Source organism: Anarrhichthys ocellatus, unplaced genomic scaffold (assembly GCF_004355925.1).
Source record: "Anarrhichthys ocellatus isolate YVR2014 unplaced genomic scaffold, GSC_Weel_1.0 scaffold75, whole genome shotgun sequence".
Taxonomy (NCBI): Eukaryota; Metazoa; Chordata; class Actinopteri; order Perciformes; family Anarhichadidae; genus Anarrhichthys; species Anarrhichthys ocellatus.
In genome coordinates, this window is record NW_022280105.1 from 1393526 (window position 1) to 1418773 (window position 25248).

The 25248-nt window shown below is 40.7% G+C and overlaps 1 protein-coding gene across 1 annotated transcript in view; it reads right to left on the reverse strand.

Annotated features, from left to right (window-relative positions):
• Positions 1-25026, reverse strand: part of grik2 (glutamate receptor, ionotropic, kainate 2) — a 219763-nt gene extending 194737 nt beyond the window's left edge. The window contains exon 1 of the mRNA XM_031873843.1: positions 24751-25026. Coding sequence (XP_031729703.1) covers positions 24751-24760 — 10 coding nt within the window. The 5' untranslated portion in view covers positions 24761-25026. The remainder of the gene's footprint in view (positions 1-24750) is intronic.
• Between the last annotated feature and the right edge of the window lie 222 nt (positions 25027-25248).

A 25248-nucleotide genomic window follows, 5' to 3' on the forward strand; every position in this document is an offset into this window, starting at 1 on the left:
AGAGAGAGAGAGAGAGAGAGAGAGAGAGAGAGAGAGAGAGAGAGAGATGATGGTGAAAAAGTCCAGATTAACTCAGTGACATGCAGTATGTGTGCACTCCTCCACAGAAGGTCATCAAGCAATGATCCCTGACATATGCTTATAGAGCCTTTGACAGACAAGTTCAGCACAAGCATGTCAATGTAAAATGGTCCGTACATGATATTATGACACCATAAAAAATTCCGTTGGTAACCTCATGCTAACTAAAGGGCTCATCTTCACTTGACTTGTAACAGTCAGAAGTAAAGTTCTCGTGTTGTACAAAAGTTGAAGTAAAACTCTGATTGTTTCCTGGTAACTACTTGAAATATGTTTATAATGTCATCCTCTAATAAAGCTTATGACCATGACGTCTGTAGTACCACTCACATCAGGAGATCATCACACACATTTACAAAGCAGAGCGGTATATTTAAACACCTGCTTGTATTGCTAATGCTACTATCTGACATTGCTGCTGATGATTGCTATTCACTAGCCAACAGCTGCAACCACAATACAAGCTGATTCATGAACTATGAACACATCACATATATACACTAGGCTTTTAAATGTCTATTTTGTCATCTAGCATGTTGCAGAGCAACACCAAACTCAATGGTACTGCAATCTCCTAAATCAACATGGTCCTGCTTTGTAACATGTCATTAATGTGAAATGGTGGCGGTTAGGTTTAGGCACCAAACTAACTTTGGACCCACCCAGGACTTCTCTCTCTTAAAGACTACATCCTTTATAACATATGGTTCAAGTTGTGAAACAGTCGCAGTTAACATTGTAACATTTTGTTACTTTGAAAGTATGGCAGATAGGTTGAGGCAACAGCACCACTTACGTAGGGTTGGAAAATACATCATGGTTGAATAAAGAATGATTACGCTTGTAGCATAACGTAATGTCACCCTGTGGCGTAGTGTCATGTGATATAGTGTCACGCGACATGTCATCACTAAAAATCACTCAACTCTTGGTTTCTCATGAGACATGAACACCAGTCTTGTGTTTGTTCACCCCATCCACCCACTCTTAGAAGACGACTTGCTCTTAAATACTAATAATGACACAGATGGGTTTAAATTGGAGTTAGTTGAAAGCCTGATGCGTCTCATACAGACACTAGAAGGTGACTTGTGCGTTAGGACCCAACACACCGTGGGTCACTGACCAAACATCTGTATTTGACAGCCTGTTAGTGAGACCAGGCTGCATAAATGGCTGTGGAGTCTTAGAGAGTGGGTTTTGCACAAAGAGTTCAAATAATTGGATAAATAAATGTAATTATCTGTGTCTGATTTGACTGCAGATAAAGAGTGGAAAAAGTAATATTGTGTAGCCAAGGATGATGTAACCTACATGACAGTACAATCTTACTGGGACCGTGGCACATTAGATTTACTGTCGGAAATTAAATGATTCTCCAAAAAAGCGGAATAGTTATGTAACTATTTCTGGTGTCTCCCTTGAACACTGTTGCAGTCCTCGCCTCAATACCCCCTCGTATACTTGATCTTTGTGTAGTTTTACGGTTACCTAATAACCTAATATGAATGGAAAAAAACACGGCATGTATGTATACTTATGTACTTATACTTTGGTCGGGATCTACCAGCCCACCTTGTGACAGCCACAGCAACATTGTCAATGTGCAAAGAAGAACGGGCGACATATTACAGATATTACACCTGTTGTTTCATTATTTGGCTGCTTAGACATCATGGTTTTACATCAGTAATCTTTGTCACCTGTAAATCTCAGTGCTACCTACATTACTCCGTCGCATAGTGTTTTATTAACTACTTTGAGCTTTGCTTTTGCCCTGCCCAATATAAGATGTGTGCTTGGCTCTCTGATTGGCCAGAACTGGCAGCTGATTTGAATTGAGCGTGTCTCGCCGTTAAACTGTTTTTCACAAATCTGCAAAAGTGCTTTCCAAGGAAAACTCATGTACTGATAAATGAAGTGATGCATGTTTCCTTTTCTTGTTTCAAATGACAAGAATGAGAACGGAGTGGTTGCCATGGGCAGTGGCACTCAGAGCCAATGGCTGGTTTGAGCACAGTGTAAAAACATTCTGCAGCAATAAGCCAGTAGTTCCAAACAATACAAACTAAAACGAGGTTCTAGTTCATGACCTCATTTACACTTCACAAAAATATTAAATATTGTGTCTTAGCAATAGGTTGACAATACACGTACAGTATACAATTAAATAAAATCACACACACTCACAGTAGACCTGGCAGATAAAAGAAGGTCAAATAATTTGTTCTCTGTCTCCCTCCCTCCCTAAACCGCCATCCTTTATAACTGTGAGCGAGTGAGAGAAGGCCAGCCATGAGCCCTGAGCCTGCTGCTGATATGTGACATCAAGGTGAACTCCTACCTGCTCCCTCAGGAATACCAGGCCTATTAAAAGAGAAAAGAGCCGAGGGCCAAATCGTCTGTTTCCTTTTTTAGCCCGTTGCCCTCCAGAGGTTCGGCTTACAGAGCACAAGGCAAGGGGGGAGAGGGGGGGGGGAGAGAGAGAGAGAGAGAGAGAGAGAGAGACTCAAACTGAGGAAGAAGATAGAGACAGACTGAGGACATCTGAGGAAAAAACATACACACTTTGATTTCCAAAATTAACTTTCTCAGAGTATAAAAGGTAGCAAATAAACTCAACACTGTTTTTTCTTTATTAAAGGGGGAATCACTGATAGAGTGAGCATTTGCACCCTATCCTCTTTTTCACTTCCTGTCTGTCCATGAAAGTCTATGGCGAACAAAAGTTGGTTGGAGAAAAGTGACCTACTGGGCCAAATATCCATCCATCCATTATCTGTAGCCACCAGGGTCATGGGTGGCTGGAGCCAATCCCAGCTGACATTGGGCGAGGTTAGGGGTACACCCTGGACTGATGGTCAGGCAATCAAAGGGCTGACACATAGAGATGGACAACCAATCACACCTATAGGCAATTTAGAGTTGCCAATCAACCTAATTGACCTAAGCTACATACCTTTGGTGCTCTGAGGTGACAGAGCTAACCATTGCACCTCTGTGCTGCCCCTTAATTTGGAATATGTACCATGGAAACTATGAAATAGGTAGACAACACCAACCTGTTCTCACTCCCAACTCATCAAATTCAGTAGCTTGTTTAGTGCCCGTCGGTGTCTGATGCTGACTCCAGAGGCAGCTTCTGTGGAGACGCACCTGGTCTTCTACTAACTGCGATGTAAACCCATCAGCATCATTACAGGACGTCTCTGTCATTTATTTAACAAGTCATTTATTGCAGACCATTTCTCCTGTGAGAAAGTTGGTAGGAACAAACAGGAAGTGGGCCACATCTCTGTGACGCTTGTTTCTCCAATCATGATCACGCTTGCTCAGAGGGTAGACATGTCCTCATAGGACCTGTGTGCAGTGTACTGTGCTTGATGTGTTGTGCTTGGCCCCAAGAAGTGCTGCTTGCAGGTATTATATTTTTTTTATCTTTTTACATTTAAAAATCAAAACCATACAACCATTGCAGGACCTGTCCATGTAATGGTTATAACTGGACGTTCTCGGTGTGTCATCACCCATTGGTTTGTGCACTACGGTTTTGAAGCCTTGAGTTTGACATTTTGGCCGTCGCCATCTTAGTTTTTTGGAAGCACAAGTGAACGCTGCGACCAAAATGTTACAATTATCTTTCATAAAGTGAAAAACACACTGTGAAAGGGTTCCCAGACTGGAAAGCGCCGTAGTAGCAACCTATCAGCAGGTATCATGCTGTAATGAAGAAGACTTGAAACTAGAGATTGAGACCATACACTTATGTTTACAATGTTTACTGAGGTAATAAATCAAGAGAGAAGTAGAGTAATTTTGTCATAGACTTCTATACAACCAGAGGAGTCGCCCCCTGGTGGACACTAGAGAGAATGCAGCTTTAAAACATTTTCAGATTGGCTTCACTTTTCAGACCCAGACGTTGCCTCCTGGACCTGACTGGTCCAACCACAGTGGTCTACAGTCGACCCCTGAACAGTTGGGGGTTTAGCTCTTTACTCAAAAAAAGTATTGCATTGAGGGATTGGAGAGTGTTAATTTATTGCTGTCTTCAACCAGTTTTTCGCTGTTGGTCCTGGGACTGAAGCGAGTGACTTCCCACCTGTCTCTCTGACCTCCGTGTCACATTTAAGTCCCCGAACTATGCATGTACTCATCCAACCTGTGTTTTTGTTAGTTATTTTTTCACTCAGCCATGCAGCATGGGGTCGTCTCACACTTCTCAATATGGGACACCTGCTAACACTCCCGTCTCTCAGCGGAGCCACAATGCCTATTTTCACCTCTGAATGAGGAAGAGAGCCCATGCACATCACTCACACACAATCCCCAAGGCTGCTTTCACATTGTACTTGCACAAGCAGTCTGAGTCACTGTGTATCACTCACTGGCTTGAATTGCCTTTTTTCTTAACAGGACCGAGTGACATGGGGGGTGAATAAGGGCAAAAGAGAAACGTAACAGAGATTCACCTACTTGCCAATTTCGAATGAATAATTTATTGTCCAATTGTGATCCATGTTCCTAATGAATAGGATAAGATCCCTCGTGTTGTGACCTGTGTGGTACTACACTGTCTGATTCATTGGCGGGCATAGAGAAGAGGGCAAAGGTCTGTGGAATGGTGCTGTCAGAGGGAAGACAGTGAGAATAGAGTTCCATGATAGGGGCTTTTAAACACTCGCAGCACTGAAAGACTGTGTAGAGTATATCTTTATCTGTGATAATGTGCCTTAGTGCCATGTTGCTTTACAAAACACCAGCTTTACTGCTAGCATTCTCGCTCATAATCTAGAGCTCATCATTTAAGTGATGGCTTACATGCAATATAATGTGCACAGTTTGTCCACAAAAACAACTGGTCATTTTTCCCATAAATCCCCAGTGCTCTGCATCACTCAGAATGTTGTGGTGCCGCTGTGGTGTCGAGGCAGCCCGTGGGGACGTGAGGACAGACTGACCTGTTGTTCTCTCCAGCAGAAACCTGCAGTTTGGCTGCTGCTAGCATCACCCGCTTTCCCCCCAGGGACAGTGCTGAGGATTACAACCAGGACACAGAAAACTACACTCACAGCAGAGACAAGGAGCACTGCATCATCCTGTACTGTGCCAATGGGCTTAGTCACAGACATATGTAAATGTTCACTCACCCGTGCTCACAGTCACACACTCACACACACACACACATACATACACACACACACACACACACAGTGCCTAATAGTGTGACTTTTTTTCTCTTGTCTCTGTCGAGTTAGTACAAGTTAGTACGAGTTAGCACTTGTGTTATTTACTTTGCTCTTCTTCTATTTATTGTAAACAAAGTGGACACATAAAACAGAATCCTAATAATATAACAGTGGACTCTGGCTAAGTTGTAAATAGTAAAGCTTTAATGACGTCTTTATAAGCCATTCATGGACATCAGTTGGTAAAAGCCCAAAAGCATAACAGAAATCAGCATGAATATGTTCTAATCCTAACCCCCCATCCTTGACCTGTGAACGGCCCAACTGCCCGGCCTGGTGTTTTTTGTGTAGTAGATAGTTTAGTGTGTATTAGTATTAGATATTTTGGTCTTAACCCCTCTACCAGTACCAAGTCCCACCCACAAGCCTGGCTGATTCCCACTGGGACTTAGTGCACTTTCACAAGCCATGGTCCGTTCGGCTTGTCCGAATCAAAGTGAAATTGATACATTGCTTCGCTAAAGCGGACCAAATATTAAAATAACAAAATGGCTGTCGGGGGTTTATAAAGGTGCAAATATTTATTTTTTGCCTCGAGAGCTGCCACTTCTATGCAGGGAATAGCGGGCTTTCGAATATTGCTGTTAGAGGTTTTGCACTTCATAAATCCCTTCTCCTCCAGTTTATCTGGAATTACTTTAGTAACGTTACTTATTTTGTGGACTTTTCTTCGCATACTATGTATGTTCTATTCGGCCGAGATGTCTAGTCAACATCGGACTACAGCAGAAGTCCAAGTCAGTCCTCTCCCACTTATGTTAACCTGTCGTTTACCTGTGTCCATCTCAACAGTTGTTGATCCGCACCAGAGTTGATTTCATCCTAGTAAAGGTGAGAGAGCTTCACATGGATTGTGCTGGTCTGACAATAATATTGTTCATTATACTACATGTGTTTTTGGAGTTTTTTCCTTCTCTTTATGCAGCCTGGGAGTAGGTGGAGTTGAGCTGGTAATCCCTTGTTAGCAGATGGTCACAGAAAAAGGTTTGGTGGGAAAGGCTCTGCTCAGCTGGGTGAAGTAGTCCTCCATTAATAACCATTAAATGAAATGAAATATACTGTATCAATTAAGTATAACTGAGAAAGCATCAGTTTTTTAGTGTAAAATCATCCGTGTTTTTCAGATTTTTCTCTTAGAGTTGCCACCAATTAAAACCATATGGACCACGGAAACAATGCTAACTATCAAGGACATCTCAAGGTGATACATCTGCATGGCACATGTTGCTATGACAACACAGACACCAAGAAAGCAACAGAAGATTCTCTAAGAAACCATGAACTGTAGGTTTGAATCAGACGGAGAAGCTTTACAACATTCAACCTAACAAGAGACCAAATGGAAAGATTTTTCTTTTTGTTGGTCTGAACACTGACAGAGCATCAGTTCTTATGCTTCACTCGCAGCAGATTGATTCAACATCTCCATGAAAGACATACAGGTCTGTACTTCATTGACTGTGAGCAGGACGAGTTCATTTAACGACACCAATAAATTGTTTAACACATCTGCCAAAAGCTCCAGCTCTAACTGTAAAATATATCTAGAAAAGAAACATAATTTAAGGTTTTCATTTGGAAAAACTTCTGCTGAACTGCACAAAATGCTAACAATGCAGTCACTGCATCCTGCATGAAATGTTGTTTACCAGCCCATCTTCTATTCTCCTGGCTCAATGCCACTCTGCATATAAATCATTTCTCTTCCTCACAAACGTGTTTTACTTTTTGAATCACTATGGTGAAACACTCAGCCAGATGCACAGGTTTGTTCCTCTTATATCAATACTTAACAAGCCGCTGCTCTCCCACCTCCAACTAGTTGATTTATGATGATTACACATTAAGATGTTTGTTGTACAGATGTTGCAATACGAATTAGGAAATAGAGCCAATATTTAAAAAAAACAATACGCTGAAAATCCAAGATGCCAGTAAGGATCATGAAATACAGGTTCATGGTGGGTTGCATATTATAAGTATGAGAAATGGGATATAATATCAAATCTGACGTATGTGTGTTATGTCCATGATATTACACATAATATAATATTGTCACATTGAAATGAATGCTGAGAGAAGAGCAGCAGCTCATAGTTTTACCATTTACAGTCAGCAGCATAACAAGGAAATAAAGATAATAACATCACAATTAAGAACAACAGGGAAGCCATTAACAATTATTGATGACATTTCTGGGAGCTGATGAAAAGGTCACCAAAACAATGAACAGCTGAGAGTTTCCTGCGTCCACAGACAGACACAGAATAAATACTCATTCTAAAATCAAACCCCAAACATATGAAGCCTCAACATGTTCGAAGAGAAAAAAGAACACATTATGAAATGAATTATTATCTTTTTATTTATGAACATAAAAACGTGCAATATTTTAAGAAATAATTCAAGCTCATCTATTGACTGACTTGTTTATTTCAAAAATCTTTTTTTTAATTACTAGTGTGTTTTTATCCTACAATAGTGTTTTTTTAACGTTGCATACACTTTTATTTCATGCTTCTTTTTCATTTCATTATGTCACTTTTCATCAGTCACCGCTCAGCCAATCACAACTAAATCTGAGTTTGAAGAAAAAAACTAAAGTTGTATTTCACAATTAATTGGTTCATTTATACAATTTACACAAAGTGATCATATGATTATTCATTTCATGTTATTCATTTATCTATTTAATATTTGGGGCTCCAAACATACAAAGAAAGGGCCATAAATGCAATCTGTGTATCCTGGAAAAACACATATTACACATACCAACAAATCCCAGCTAAGTATGGAATAGATACACAGACGTACTATGCACCCAGCCATGTGTGTAAGGATTGTACTGAACAGAGGTTTCTATGGAAGCTTGTAAATGAGTCCATTAATTAGACTGCCACTTTCAATCCATGTCCAGCTTTTTCAATTAGGGTAATTGTAACCCTCACAGGGAAATGGCCCGCTTGCTTGTTAAATTAGACTTTTTCCATATATTTTACTGTTGAACAACCCTCCCTGATTCAAATCATTGGATACATGCTTACATTTGCCAATTAATACTATTTATTTTTCGAGGTTAACAAATATCCCTGACTTCAGCGAACCTGGCAAGTGCAGCTGACCGTAACTTCGCTGTCTAAGTACATACATCCAACAATCACTCAGCACAATCTGGATCTAGAAGCTGGCTGAACAGAAACAGGCTGAGCACATCTGTGGCTCAGGATACTGTAATGATACTGTAACTTCCAGCAGCACTTCCTCTCTGGCCCCTAAAAGTGATGAGAGGAGAGTTGGGAGCCTTTGAAGTTGTGCTGGTGGAGGAGCTGAGCAGACCTCCCCTAAAGAGTAACACAGGATGGATGTACAGAGGAGCAGTTCACACGGAGAGCACCCAGCTCAGAAGGATGCTGTTTGATGTGAATAAAGCTTATACAGTTCTCTGCAATTGCAGACACAAAAACTCGTACTTGTAGCCCAATTATACAAGCTCATTTAGCTAACCTGGTATACCAAGCCATAAGCACATGCTAATGCAAGAACATATGGTCATTTTTATCTTACCTTTCTCGTTCTTTTTTTCATACGACTGGCTCCAACGAATAAGCAACTTCGGATTAAGCAAACACTCCTAACTTCAGATGACTGTGTAAATGACCTGTGTTAACATGATGAATGCCACCTCTGTGTAAATAAGCTTGCATTCATGACAATTTTAAATCGGCAAAATGAATGTCCCAATAATTACATGTAAGGTGTTGCTTCCTGCCCCACATGTCCTGTATTGAAGCTCTGCTTTCAGAGATCCATAAAGTCTAGTTTTTAACAGCATCGGCAGCATCAGCAGCAGAATTAAGAGACTTGCTAAAGACAAGCAATGGGGACAAATAACGAGTGTTGTTCATGCTGCGTCACTTGAGGGTCTAATGTCACTGAATTAAAGAAGAAATGGTTCCATATGAAATAGGTCTCGCCACAGCACGGCCATTGTTGACTGCAACGAGAGGAGTCAAATAATTTAAGATGGTCACATATATTTTGTCGTGTTATAAAATGTATGTTGAATGTATGTCTGTTTTGGCTATATGAATACATTTGGAAGTCCTTCAAGGAAAGCTTTATTTGGGCACATTGTGTGTGTGTGTATGTGTGTGTGTGTGTGTGTTTGACGCACATGACTGAGTGGTGTATAGGAGAGATTTGCACTGAGCTGAAATTGGATTATTTGGACAATAGCTGCACATGATGCTGTCATGTCCTGCTGTAAATAGTCTGGAACCAGGTCATTGGATGCAGACCTGTTTGGAGCATTAATTGTAAATGGATCGGTGACACTGTGTGCACATTAGCGTTGCTATTTGCATTTGGGGTTTGTGAGTTGTGCTGGTGTGGTACGTTGATTAGAGGGATGGAATAGTATGCACCGGTCCTGCAGATGGTAAAACATGATCCTATGCAACTGCTGTGTTTCAAAAATATATTTCTTGCCGAAAACTGACAACATGGCAACATGGAGATGACAACTAAGCAAATTACTATTTCAACACAGCAACTATGTTGATGAGCACCGTGAGCTGTGACACAACAGTCTCTGCAGTAGAAAGTGGACTTTGTGTTCAGATTATTTGATCAATCAAGGTCAAGAATGAACTTCCAGACAGTTGGGTAATAATCTGACAGTTTGCCTTAGTGTTCTCTAAATTCTTCGTCTGACTTTTCATGGTTATTGCCTTGCTCATGTCTTTGTGATGTCGTCATGTTCCCAGATCTCAACAAAGTGCAATGTCATTACTACCAATAGCAATGATGTCAGAAACTGCAAGAATCACAGCCTGGCTGATGACCTTAAAGAAGCTTTTAATGAAGTGCATTTGCTCTGCAAACAGCAGATGAGATACAAGACACAACATGATTAGAGACTGAAAATAAAGAGAAACGCAGGCGGGGCAGGCAGTGTGTTTAACTGCTCAGTGTCCCAACAGGCTCGTGAGGCGTAGTGTTGTGTTGACCAGCTCAGATGAACTAAGTGTGAGGTCCCTATCCCCCATGCCATTTACAGACATGTTTAATTCAAAGGAAACATCCTTTATTTATTTGCTCACTCCTCTCTTAAGTGTCTTCATATTTTTCTGCAAAGTTTCCCCAACTGACCTTCATCTCTCTCTCTCCCTCTCTCTCTCAAACACACATGCAAGGATGCACACACTCATTTCTCTGCCCTTTCGCTCCTCCCCACATTTTTCTCTCCTCTTTAAGTAGAGATTGCTGTCTGAAAGCGATGAGGCCTGACCGAGACGTCTTGGGAAATCAAAGCGGCTCCCCTCCCAATGTACCGATGCAAGCCCGCTTGAAAACACACGCGCAAACACACGCTTTGTGAAAACTCAAAACCATAGCAGACAACGAGGAGATACAGCGAGCTGATAGGGGTGTTTGAGATGCACAGATCTCCTCTCAGAGTTACAGAGGACAGATCAGGAGGGAAAAGACACAAAACACACTCGGGAAAGATCCCACATGCAAAGTTTCAAAGAGTGAAGATAACAGCGCGAGATAGCATGCTGATTCTGTTGGTTGTGATGTCGCAGCACTTCCAAGAAATGCCTGAAGTGTTTCTTTATTCTGCAGTCAGCAGATTGTGAGCCACTTCCTCCGAGAGAGCAACTTTCTCTGCACATGTCTCTCAATGGAAGACTCAGGACATTCAATGTGTGTACAATTACTGAGTAGCTGGACAAAACTGCACTGCATGTGTCTGCATGAAGCATTAGAAACCACATATTGGCTGGTTAAAGGGATGGGTCATGTCTTTTAAAGTTGGGTTGTATGAGGTACTTATCCATAGTGAATGTAGTACCTGCAGTAGCTTTACTAGAATCGCCTTGTCGAGCATTACTGTCATCTGTAGATCAACTGTAAATGCACTTCATGAAATCCGCTGCCTACATTCTTTTACAAACCTACTACAACTTTTCCCTGATCTAGTAACGGCGAAGCAGCTTCTAATGCCGGCACGTGTTTATGAAAGTCAGTGTAAATACATTTGTATGTGCGTGCATAACACAAACTAGAGGTGACCAAACCTAAACGCACTCGCCCTCACAAAGGGTTCCTGTACTGGGCTAAAACAAGCACAATTAGTTTAGTCCTCAAAAATCTTGTCTTCGGCCTTGGTAGCCAGATGGTGATAGTGAATGTAGTGTCGCATATAGACTGTGAAGTGGAGGCAGTCATTGTGACGTCACCCATTGGTTAGTGGACTGATGTTTTGAATAATGGATTTCAGTGTTTTGGCCGTCGACATTTTGCAACCAGTGAACAGGAAGTAACCATATTTGGAGTGCGGAGGAGAGACGTCATATATGGCTCTGGTAGAAACCTGTCAATCACAAGGTAGCCCCGCCCTGAAACATACCCTGTTTTATTGATTGAAAACATAAACTCATGTTTACAATCTAAGGTAATAAATCAAGTGAGAAGTAAAATCATTTTCTCACAGACTTCTATACAACCAGAGGAGTCGCCCCCTGATGGACACTAGAGAGAATGCAAGTTTAAGGCACTTCTGGATTGGCTTCACTCTTCAGAAGCGGTGGATGCTGCCTGGCCAGCGCTAAAGAACGCTCTGGCTCCACACATTATTCTGCTGTAGGGAAAAAAAAGCTCTGGCTTGTTTATATTTCTTTAGACCAATCACAATCGTCTTGGGTCGGCGCTTAGCACAGGATGAAGCAACGGTGCTCTTAAAAGTAGATAGCAGAAGGGGAGTAGAATGAAGCATGAAATGTGTGGCCAATGGCAGGCTTGTACCCACAGTGAGTCAGAATACAGCACATGCCACATATCTGTCATGTTGACTCCTCTGGTTCCATTCCATCAACAGGACATCAAAATGCTATTTCTGTAGCATTTGGATGCTGTTGTGTTCCAGAGGAAATTAATTACCTTATTTAAAACAATATCTCTACAGAAAATCGAATAGTCTGTGTTTAAACAGGGGGACTAGAAAAAGTCATTCATGGACATTCTGAAAGCTAAGATATTTAAAAGCACAAGTGTTAGCTAAATCGTGGTCATGAAGGTTGTGGGTGATCAAGCACCAAAGCACTATGACACAAACAAAGAGAGCAACCCAAAGGAATAGATAACAAAACGCTCCACTGATCCAGGACACACGGTGTGCTGTGGAGTACTTCAGCTGGAGGGCAAAGGCCAACCAGAGAGTCACAAGCTCTGTAAGTCTATTAATGCATTTAAACAGCAGCATGCACAAGGCTTTACACAGCCTCCAATGTCAGGAATGGAAGCTGATAACAAATATCTTAGACATGAAAAAGCAAACCGACACATTTATTTTAAGAGCTCTGCTTCGATTGATTGAAATAATGTGCTCAACAAAGTAATTGCTAAGATCTTGGACCGACTGCAGCAACATAACTGAAAAAGGTCTGACGAGGCAAAAAAATCACCAGTAGCATCTACTGTCAAGTAATGCACAATATGTGCATTATTAGGATTCAATATCTGATCACAATGTGAAAAAACACTGCCTGCACTGCACACTCACCTGTAATCCAAAAATGACTGGATTAGATTTGATACATGAAGAAAATATCAAACATGATGATTTTGAGCAGACTTGCAGGTAACATGGCTAAAACTAAAACTAGGATTGGTCATTTTGGACAAACTGGTGTATTCTTTTAGATTGTAATAAATACTATAAACTCATTTTAATAATTAGATTAGGGCTGCACAATGAATATTGTAAAATATTGTGGTGTTGCAGAGATGTCCAAACCAACACACCATATTCTACAGACTTGGGAAAACATGTTTGTTTGGAACAGATCCATGCGAAAATCACACCATAATAATGATAATAATAATAATAATTTAAATATGTTTTTCAATGATAAGGAGAATATTACAATTAACATCCCCTCAAATATCGCATATCGTATTGCAATTGCAATATCAGTCAATGTGATTGATATTTTTTGAAAATCACTCCCACATATACAGTATTTGACAGATTTCATTCACAGCCTGCTTACTGTTCTGCACTGATTACGACCTGACAAAATGTGCCAATATGTTCCGTTACAACTAAGGAGTATGTGCTTGAGAATATTTTGATGTGTCAGGTTTGGAGAGACACTCGCTGAACTCAAACCTATAACTACTCAGTTGTGGTGGTCTCTGTTGCCTCCACTACACTGTAACACCACTGTCACTCCACACACTGTATCTCCCAACACATCTGGCTGCTGACTTATCAGACAGACGACTCTGTTAAGGCTGAGAGCTGAGGAAGACTGACTGCTGTACCAACAGGCAAACACACACACACACACACACACACTGCTGAAACGCAGTAGCAGACTCTCATGATGTGGATGACACTTCAATCTAAATACAAGCTAATGAAAGAACCTCCCTGGCACTGAGGACATTATTGACATATAATCCCATCCCCCGAGACAGGGAAGCCATCTTTTTCCATCCACAAGCCAATCTAAATGGCCTGAAATTATAATATGACATTTTAGGGAATTGGATTTATGGCATATCAGCAGAAATTCAGCCGATTGACAGATAAGAGTTGTGTGGTGCAGAGAGGGCCCGGTGCTGGTATTTGTCCCCGTGGCGCTGCATTCTGTCATCGATTTTCCTGGAGGATTATTATTCCAGTTTCTTCAGAGACTTGAGGCAGGATATGGGCTGGAGTCTACCTTCCCCTTAGCAAGATCATTCGAATTAAAAACCCTTTCCAAATGAGTTATTGACTTGGAGAGGCTTCACTGCCATTCACAATCAGGGGCTTTTACTTACAATATCTATAGCTCTGGTCTCCAAACACCTGTCTCCAAGGCAGCGTTAGGAAAGACAGAGACATCTGAAAGACTCAAATGGAAATAGAGGGCTTTCAGGTGATGGAACGGGCCCTCTGACAACCATACTGTAGATCCATAGCTTTTTCTGTAGGCATTTTGTAACATATTTTTCACTATAAATTATGTTTTCAGTTTAGCATATGGTCAGCAGTTAGTGAAATAATACCAATTCCTGATAAACCAGCTGTTTATTTAGGAAAAGTCTTGCACATTAGCCGGTACATCTGTATGATTTCTTAGAACTGAATCCAAGCTGACTACAGTTGACCTTCACCATGAAGGAGCAAGAAAATTGTTTTTTTAGATCTATGATTAAAAATCTAGAGCAGCGTTAGCAATTCTGTGAGGCTGTACAGTGGTGCGTTGAGCTAAATGCTAACATCAGCATGCTAACATGCTCAGAATGATAATGTAAACATGCTGATGTTTCGCAGGTATAATGTTGACCAGGTTCACCATCTTAGTTTACCCTGTTAGCATAGCAATATTTGCTATTTAGCACCAAACACAGTTGAGGCAGATGGGAATGCCAGTGGTTTTAAAGGTATTTGTTCTCAAACCAAAGTATTGGACAATTCAAAGTTTTAAACTGGCAATCGATCCGATAGTTTTTTCGAGACAAATCACTTAAAACCACAAATGCCAACCTCGAGGTTGCACTAGAGGAAAAGTGAAGGGATAACCATATATATTAGGATTCATATTCTGGGGACCATGAAGGTCAATCCAAACAATTGGCCTGGACCAAAGTGGTGGACTAACCTATACTGCCATCTCTGGAGCCACGTTTTATCATGGCCAAAACAATATCGTATTCCTTTTAAGCCCAAGGAACTCCTAAGAACCCTTGGATCCAATTTGCCTTCAATTGCCTTCAAGGGAAAACTGTTCTTACCTCCATACACATCAAACATCATTATTGGATAAAAAACAAGCTCAGACTATTATCAACTAAATATATTCCTCCCATGCATTAAACAGAAATTCATAGTCAAGTCAAACTGAAACTGCTTGATTGTAATTGAAGACGTTTTATCATTCATCTGATTGTAATGGCAGGAGTGGATGTCACACTTCCTAGTGAAGGAGTACATAACTGAGGGCAGACCTGAAACCCCTATACTGAAAAACAACAGCATTGTTTTCCTGACAAGTGTTCTCTTCTTGCCATGCAAGTAATGAAAATCTTCTCAAAAAAGCCAAGAATCTGGTAGTCAGACATACTGCTGAACACCACCTGCACAATGGAGGATCGCTGGGCAAAGAAAGTGTGTGTCAACGTTGGATTATTTTAACCACCATCATGCTCTTTCACTAAACTTAACCAAGTAGCTTTTGTTGCCTTAACCTGACCGTACATTAATCATAAAGGTGGTAGATCAAACATATGGGTTGATTCGTGAACCACTGACAAACAATGTATTTTGTCATTTGTTGTTACCATGGCAAGTATGTATAATTCAGGAACAGCGGATAGAAGGTAGCATAGCACAGAATTCTAACTGACACCACACTGAATATGCTAAAGACCAATGTATTGCCCTGAGAGATAAGGTCTTCAGTCTGCCAGCCCAAATCGATTTTTTGGCATGTTTGCATCCAGATTGATTTTAAAAAAAGTCTGGACAGCAAACAAACACATGATATGTCATCTTTGAAAATTGTCTCTAAACCTCAGTTGGAGGATATTTGTAATGTGATTCCAAAGGGATTTCTGCAGATGCATCTCAGTCCGGGCGCTCTGGTCGCTCAAATGTGATTTAAAGTATGGAAGTGGTGCTACTCACAGAGCGCTATGGAGTACAACAGAGGGGAACAACAGTTTGTGGACAGATGCAGAAATAAATTGTCTGCTAGCACTTTCACTATCACTCTGCTTTCACTTTCTGCTGTTTCCCCCTAACATCGCAAAGTATACCAGCCTGCTGCATCGCTGAGATGGCCTGGTGCAATGGAGGGGTTCTGTGAGTGCTAATGTTTCCGTGTTGGAAAGCAGCATCACCCGCGTAGCTACGTAGTTACTGACGCCTTTGTCGTCACCACAGCAACCCATGCAGATAGGTTGATGGTGTCTGGTCACACAAATCTGATCTGGTCACTTGCAAATAACAGTGCAGATAGTCTTTTCCTGCAGTCGGAGCATAACTTTAAAGCTCTTTGTATAAGTTAAGAACAGGTCCAGAATCAGAATTTGCAGAGGCAACTCTGAATCAGGCAAAACAGAGCATTGGGGAAATGTATCTCAGCCATGGCCCTCAAGTGCACGTGTATCATGGCTCCAAGATGCAGCTCTCAGTACACAGTGCCTCAAGTGTAGGACAAACCACAAGAATAGAATAGTCAGAGCAGGGGACAGTGCGTCATGAGGAGTCCTGGTTCGTATTACCGTCACAATGATACAGGGAATGGATCTGGTCACTTATGATCTCAGTGTGTTCCAGTACAGCAGGTACAGAGCGTCTCCGTCACTGTTAGTCCACACGGTAAGTCACCTCCAGCTCAGCCCCAGTCAGCATCTAAGAAGCAGCTAATTACATCCACATACACGCCGTATTTGGCAAAAGCGACAGCAGGCAGAGACTTTGTTTTAAGCTGAGGGAAGGAGGCAGAGAAGCAGCTTTTAGAATAATCATTTCACGTGACGCATTAACCATCTTCATGCGTGGCAGTATCATGAGCCTGAGAGGAACATGGCATGCGTCCTCCTGCCTATCCCAGCCGGGAGAGACACAGCATCTAAAGCCAGCCATATCAGAAAAACACACACTGTGCATGGGGGCTTAACGCCTCGCCACCGCTCACCAGCTGCAGCTCGCTTTGTTCCCCGAAAATGTGAAACGATATATATATATTTTATCCATGTAACTGATTTTGCCAGCCTGAGATAGTTTCACATTTCTATAAACTAGCTATGAGTGAAATGTGAATATTTTAAGCTGCTTAGCACTGATTTAAATATATTTACCAGCAGTGTGTTGGCTGTGGGCCAAGACACTGTGTAATGCTCACAAAGCCACCACTGCTAAACTCAATTTGAGAAAGCTGATAATTCAGACTGGCAGTGCTAAGGCAAATAAAGTCATTTAAGTTAAATATTTCATTTTCTCTTGCTTTGTAAAAACAGCAAGGAGAATAACACAGATACGAGTTGACATGGAGAGAACATGGCAGAGAGGAAATAAGGCAACAATAACAATGAGCAGACCAGTGTGGTGAGTCATTTCCTATGTCTATATATATACAATAAAATGGCCATTGAAATACTTTGATCTTCCATTATAGAAATACTGAATACTCTGCCACAATACTCTGTAGTGTGTGTAAAGGCTTGAGCTTTAAGTGCTTTTGCCAAGAAATATATCAAGGAGATTGTTTAAAACCTGCTACATGTTGCAATGTTGCACACGCATGAAAAGTTTGAACATCGACATTTACGTGAGAACTGTGCAAATTCCATCTGCTGATGAAGACCATGTGATACAATCCAGTCCAGTTTGACTAAACAATCCCAACTCAAGGACCACATACCATTATTCAGCCATATACATCATTTGAATGCCAAGTAGTCTGTTCTGACTACAATGTACATGCATCTCTGTGAATGTACTATACTCTCAACAAGTGACATTGTGTGAAATGTGAAAAGCAGATGGGTCTAAAAGACACAGGACTTGCAACGAGGAGGCCAGTGTTCGAGACTGGTGTCCCAAAGTGTTGTCTGATTTTGTATCTTTTTAAGTTACGTTAGTGATTTTTCTGATGATTCTGACGTTTCTTGTTACATTATTTCGGTGGGTATTTTACTTAGTTAACCTACTAATTTTCATACTAAATTGATGTTTTCCAAAACCTTACTAAGTGGTTTTGCTGCCTAAAACTAACTGAAGACGTCGCTTCAGTTTTGTTGCCTAAATATAACCGAGACCATTTCACAATAACAATATGGCGTAAAATGGCACTCAAAATGCTTAAAATTCATATTAATGGCACACGGAAAAGTTGTGCTATTTATGATCCTTTCCATGAGATTGGGTCGTCATGTCACATAGTTTTCATCAGCGGATGACATTTGCCCAGTTCTTCAGAGTTTTGCTGAGCCAACTCCATCTGCTGATGAGGACCATGTGATATGGTACAAAACTGCCAAAAAAGAAGTCAGTTGACAAACTACAGTACTATTTTCAAGGTCAAGTTCCAAAATGACCTTTGTGATGTGCAATATAGCTCAACAACCAGCAACACTTAAAACCATTACACACAAAACACGTGCTAAGCAATCTGTCACTTTTTGTTTCGTGTTTTGTGGATTAAAACCTTTTTACTTTTTGATTGCCGAGGACTGAGTTTTGTTGGTATTTGTATTTTTTGCTTTGGCTAACTAGCCACTGCTCTTTATACTTACAGTATTCCAAACACAGTGCACACACAACATGCATCACTCCCTAAAGCCAGACCTTTTCTTTTTGTTTAACAATGTATAACTAGAGGATATATCGGTGACAAGAACGCAGCAAGTGTAATCTTTATTGAAGCCACCACATATGTTTGGCAGGGAACACCCTCAACCTTATAAAACATGAGCACTGTACTCTACTGTTTAAATAAGGCCAGTAAAGCTGCACCTCTTAGTAGGACATCATCATAAACTGGAAGAACAAGTGAAGGGAAAGTGCTGCAATGGTGGAATGTGTTCTCTGCTGCCAAGGGCATAAAAAGAGTCACTGACACATCATATGCTTGAGTTACCCTCAATGAAGGATGATACGATGAGTGTTGCCATTCTGTGAAACCGTTGAACTTCTTTCCGTCTCAGCAAACATGCCTACTGGCTGAAGACAGGTTCCCGAGGACTGTATAATAAGGAATATACACTCACTGTGTCTTTCTTTCCAAGGCATTAACATTAAAGTAATGTCTATCAACTGTCTAGGGATGTCCATCATTTGGGCTAAATGGGAAAATATCAATGTACAGTTCTTGGGATCAATCCAACACAGGGTTGCCAAAAAGAAGTTGCCAGGCTGACAACCAGGCATCATCTTTTGGTTGCAGAAATGGGAAAAAATGGTTGCCATTTTTAGTCACCTTAGTTTCAGCAATTGAGATAATTGGCAGAGAAAATTAAGGCAAATGCTATCCTTGGATATCCAGTTTACTGAGCTGAGTCCTTGATGCCACTGGGGCTGGAGCTGGGTTTACAGCAGGTTTACCTCTCTGCCGTCACTGCAGCCTGACATCCAAAGATGGTAGCTAAGTGCTTTGGCAACAGATAGAGGTTGTTCTGCTGTCCTCGTCTCAATGTCATGAAGCAGCCTTTGCCCGACACTGCCGGCTGTTAATTGAGTAACAATGCATGTACATGTTTTACAATAAAATGTAATACCACATTTGAGTGAAAGACCTCTCTTGCAGAACACTTACATGTGGAAGAAGTCCAGATTATAATACCTAGATTTACACTGCAGAGAGGCATAATGAACACAGAGACACTTGAAGAACAGCAGTGAATTTCGGTCTAAAAGACCTTTGCTCAGCATTATTGGTTTTGTATAGGTGCACATTCTCTCCGGAAAGTCAGAGCAGATTGTTGTGCCGTCTCCATATCCGTAAATTTACAATGAGACAAGTCTGCAAAAATGAGTGTTCAAGGTTGATTATTTTCAGGTAAAAGTTTGAGCTTTGAAGTTGACAAAAAGAAAAATAGGGAAAAACTCATTTGATTGTAAAAGCTGAAATGGTTTCCATTAATCTGCAACTTCCAAAGGATTTATTTCTTAAAGATATTAAAGAGATGAGAATATGTTCTGCTCTGTTCATTTATTTTATTAAATGGACTCGGAATACAATAATGGCTTTTGCAAAATATCTGTTGTGTCTTAGTCTCACACTGGTACCTCAAGCACCAAATACCTGCTAGCATTCAAAACAGACAAAGTGAATGGAATAAATTTTTGGTATCTTCCTATAAGAAAAATATCCTTCTCAACAAAGTTCCATCAAATGGGATTAGTTTCCTCTGTTTGATGTCAAATGTAGTTCAACCAGCGCGCTTCTAATTGAAAAGATTCTTGATAACTTGAGCTTTGTTTCTCCAGGTAACCTTGAATTCTCACACTTCTTCTAAGTCAACTTGCTAATTCAAGTAGGGGAGATGTAGAGCTGGTAAACAAGATGATCCTATTGAGCACAAGGATCTGAGTCTGACTGCTGCATGGAGTGTATACTGACTATACTGACCAAGCACTGCAGTTGTTGGAATGTGTTTGCGGATTGTGAGATGATGAACAAAGACAATGAAGGGCCCTTTTGGTGACAGCTTACTTTACTCTACGGTAGTCATGCTGGTGTTGGATTTTTCTATCCACAACCTCAGCCTCCATCTGCACTGCGTTTGTGTCAAAGGAAGAGTGCAGCATTTGAGTAAGCCAGAGATATAGTTAGTTTAGCTTAGCTTAGCATACAGACTGGAAACAGGAGGAAACAGCATATGTCACAGTGTCAGTCAAATGGCCCACTACAATTAGACACATACAACATACAACATTATCATTAGTATGTGCAAAATTAGATCTGCCAGAAATCCAGCCAGTTAGTTGATCTGTTATGCAATTAATGAGATGTCGCAGGCACCCCTCAATCAAAACGTCAAACAACTGCAGCTCTGTAGGACATTCTGCCCGGTTCTTATATTAGTCATGGGCATCATACTGTATGTTAGAGATCCATTAGGGTGATAGGGCTATTTCTTGATATTTATCTATCATGCAACTGCATATCATACAAACAAGATTCAGACTTGCACATATTGTTACTTTGGACAGAGCCAGGCTAGCTGTGTCCCCCTGCTTCCAGTCTGTATGCTAAGCTAGGCTAACCATGTCCTGACTCCAGCTCTTGTCGCCCTTTCTTGTCTTTTAACAATGTTGGCCCAAATGTCGCGATGAATCTCAGTTTATTGCATCTTCTGCCTTGTGCATTGTGTGTGTTGTCGGTGCAACGTCTCTGCTGGGTTTTTAAACCCCGGAGCGTTTTTGTCACGGCCCCTGCTGAATCGAACATGCTGCTTGGATTCATATTATAATCATGCTCAACCACAGAGCCATTTCTGCCAAATACTGTATATGAATTATCCATCTCCTTTGATCTAAGCCTTTCTGACTGGACTGCAATTCATAATCCACGACCTGCTCCATTTTTAAACCTAGACCCTATTTTCTTGGGTGGGTAGTTTGTTTTGATTTTGTTTTGTTTTTTCTTCCATCATGAGTATTGAGTATGTTCAAGATCTTATATCTTACTTCACTAGCAAGTGTAATATAGCTTCAGTTGGCAGGAAAACACTGCAGTTCAATACACATCCACAGGGGAAACAGAACACTTCTACGCAGCACATTACACACACACTGCATCTCGTCTCCATTTAGCCACAAGGAGGACATGTTGCAGCGTTTCACAAACGTAGGTAGTGTGACAACACACGCAGCAAACCTAATGGGCAATCCAGCAAGTGTGGTGGTCCAAGTATTAAACATTCATTTAATGAGTTCATTTCATTTTTCTCAGCTTTTGTAAACTCTATAGACAAATAATTGCAGTCTCTACCATTGCTTAGATGCTACTGGATTGTCCCTACTGATGTACCAACATAACTTAGTAGAGTCAAACGGTAAGGTAGTGGTAGAGTTGTCAGGTTTACATATTGTCTGTAACAATTTGCCTTTTTCTCTGTTTGCTGTTTTACACATGGTCAACTGGCTGCAGGACTGGTAGTGGCAGCTGTCAGAGAAATGAACAGTGTCAAATTTATAGCTACAGTTGGTAACTTCAATAAAAAATAACGCTTTGTCATATTTGCTCAAACTGTCACTATATTCTGACAGCGGTACATGAGACCGATAATTCCTTGGCCTGCTTTTAGTGCTCCTAAAGGCATTTGCAAGATTCCAATCAAAGTGTCAAAGAAAGTTTGCTCCAGCTGGTGGGCGGTGCTTGGTTTTGGCTTGACTGTTTTCAACATGGAGGGCTCATTTTAAAGCAAAACAGCACACATCGGCAATGCAGTAACAGAATGTTGTTGTTCACCGCTGCTTAGTTTTACAGTTTGAATGACATGGAAAAAGAGAAAGTGCACATAAACACAAGAAGGCTTTGTTGGATGTCATACGGTAGACATACAACACATACACATGTGCTCATGAGAATAATAGATGAATCATACACTCAGTCCAGGGGATGATCCACTCCACACAGCCACACAGAGTGGATACGTCACACATTCTATTCTGTACCAGAGGTTTGGTCTTGAACTGCATTTTGTTTTGGCTCTGAACAAAAGATCAACAGGCTTTTGTTGTGTCTGTAGTGAACCGACGGCTCAAAGTGAAAAAGGCCATTCTTCTTTACTGCTCATACAAGCAGTACCACGACTCCATGATCAGTATTAGACATCTGGGCTACTTTTTCTGTTACAATATCCATTATATATCTGGTCCTATACTTCTGCATAAAGACTGATATGTAAGCCTTGCGTCTGGGTTGGTGCAGGTCTCTGAGTGAAAGGTGCAGCGTGTTGTTTCTCAAACCCCCCCCCCCCCCCCCCTCGCCTCTTTGTCTGTGTTGAAGAGGATAAACATGTTGGAAGGGATTTTTCCATCACTGTCTCTCCTTCCACCATCTGTCACTGCCAGACTCTCTGATAGCTTTAGCTTTACTTCTGCACTGACTAAATACTGCTCTCACTGTTTTGGGCCGTAATGCAAATTTCTCTTCAAATCCAACCAGTGGACAATTATAGACTTAATCTTATAGTTATAAATTTATAATGATTGGTTTGTTACGTCTACTTGACTCTGAAGAACAAACATATAGTTATATATTTGTTGTATGCTTTGATGAGGGCCTTTTTGGTACAGTTCAAGTGTCAGAAAAGACTGTTCTCACTTTCTACAGTTTGGGCCACAACACCACTTGGTTAGGTTTGAAAAACTTTGTCTTTGGGCTTCAAAAATTGGATGCACTACATGTCCATACCAGACCTCTAAACCCTTAACTTCTGCTTCACTCCATAAAGGTCACCCTCTTTCCTTGCCACTGCCACAATAGACCTAATTCCAAGGTTACTGGACGGAGAGGTGGCAGATCAGCCATGTGGCTTGTTTAGGAAAGTACTGACAGACAATTTTGTCATTCACTTGTGAGGACTTGTTGGAAACAGAATATATGTCTGAGAATATTAGTATGGATTTTATTTTGTACATGATGCTTTTCTCTATTCTGCTTATACACACAAAGAGTTTGTGGTTTCTGGCTTCCTCTGCAGCACTCAGCCTCAAGCCATTGGTGTGTACTGTAGACTTAAATCTTTAAATACAAGTTTATCCTTTCTTTTTTTTCAATGGCTAGTCATTTCAGAAAGGTCACTGTCATGTTTAGCAAACATCACTCAAATAAGTGGCTCAAATAAATTAGTGTATTTGTTGGGGACTATTTCCAGTTGTGGATTAAAAAACGTTTCATGCTTTTGTCACTATATATAGAATTATATTATGTAACATCTCTGAGCTGTCTCTTCAGAAAACTCCTACGCCTACAGCTACTTTGATCAACTGGAGAGCAAATAGGCAAAATTAGCTTGTTCATTGAGGGATGCTTTGATTATCACCTTCCATTTCATACCTCATGCTCCCCATTGTGCATTGATTCGCTTTCCAAGCAGCTCACGTTTCTCTGCAAATCTCTTTATTTACAAGTCATCAGTGAGGCGGGGCCGGAGCCTGGGGGATAATGTCAACTTTTCTGTTCACTTATTGACAGGCTGCCTTCTCAGTTCTTTTTGAAAGAGGGTTTTTCTAGCCTCGACCTGCAACAATTAGCTTGTCTGCTCCACTACGCGGTGACCTTCCTACTAATGCCGACCCCGTCAGCCGCGCCTCTCCCGAGACACAGACATAGAGAGAGAGTATAAATCGATTGATTGATTAATTGCTTTTATAGATACACAAATACTGCTTGAAAATGCGTCTTTTGGATGTGAGGAAAATCCAGGATGTCCATGACTGATGAAAAATGTTCTATTTAATCCATGACTTTCCATACTATGTTAATTGGACCACTTCCTTGACCAAAACTGTTTTGCTAATCTTACTTTTCTAAAGAAGGGACTGTGGGCCTTCCATTTCCAGCTCATGCCATGTATGTGTGAAATACAATCTGCTGTGTTCCTGTGAAGTGATCCTGAATATTGCTTCTCCACACAAGCAATCCAATTTCTTGACCTCAACTGTCTGCAATGCAACACCTCAAAAACTCGACCACTTCAGCAGACCCAGCAGGCCAGAGTCATAGTCACAGAGCTGGCAGGTCGCTTGTTGCTGTGGTTCAGTCTATCGCTGCTTCCAGCTGATCTGTATCAAGCTTTATCTTCAACGGGCCGAGGTAGAATGCAGTTATGTGCTTTCTATCATCAGAGGTTGTCAGCATGTGAGACTCTGTCTGCAGAACAATCACACCATGGGAGCTCTTACCCTGCTTCATTGTCCTTGTTCACTGCACAGCTATTTAGAAATATGATCTTGCTCCAAAGGTCCTTTAAGAAGTCACAATGGGAATCTGCAAAAAGCTTTTTTTTAATCACAGGACCTGGTCAGATTGATTAAAAACAACAACTGTGGCATTCTTACTCAGAGCTTTTTCTTTCTTGTGCTTGAATTTCAAAATGGAAATCCGATTTAAATATCCATCACTCATGCACCATAATTCTTCAAAGGGCTGAGTGAGTTGAACCATTTGCAAGCTCCTATTTTGAATAGCTATATATATATATATCTATATAGCTATATATATATATAGCTATATAGCTATATATCTATATAGCTATATATATAGCTATATATAGCTATATATATCTATATATATATATAGCTATATATAGCTATATATATATATATATATAGATATATATATATAGCTATATATAGATATAACTATATATATATATATATATATAGCTATTCAAAATAGGA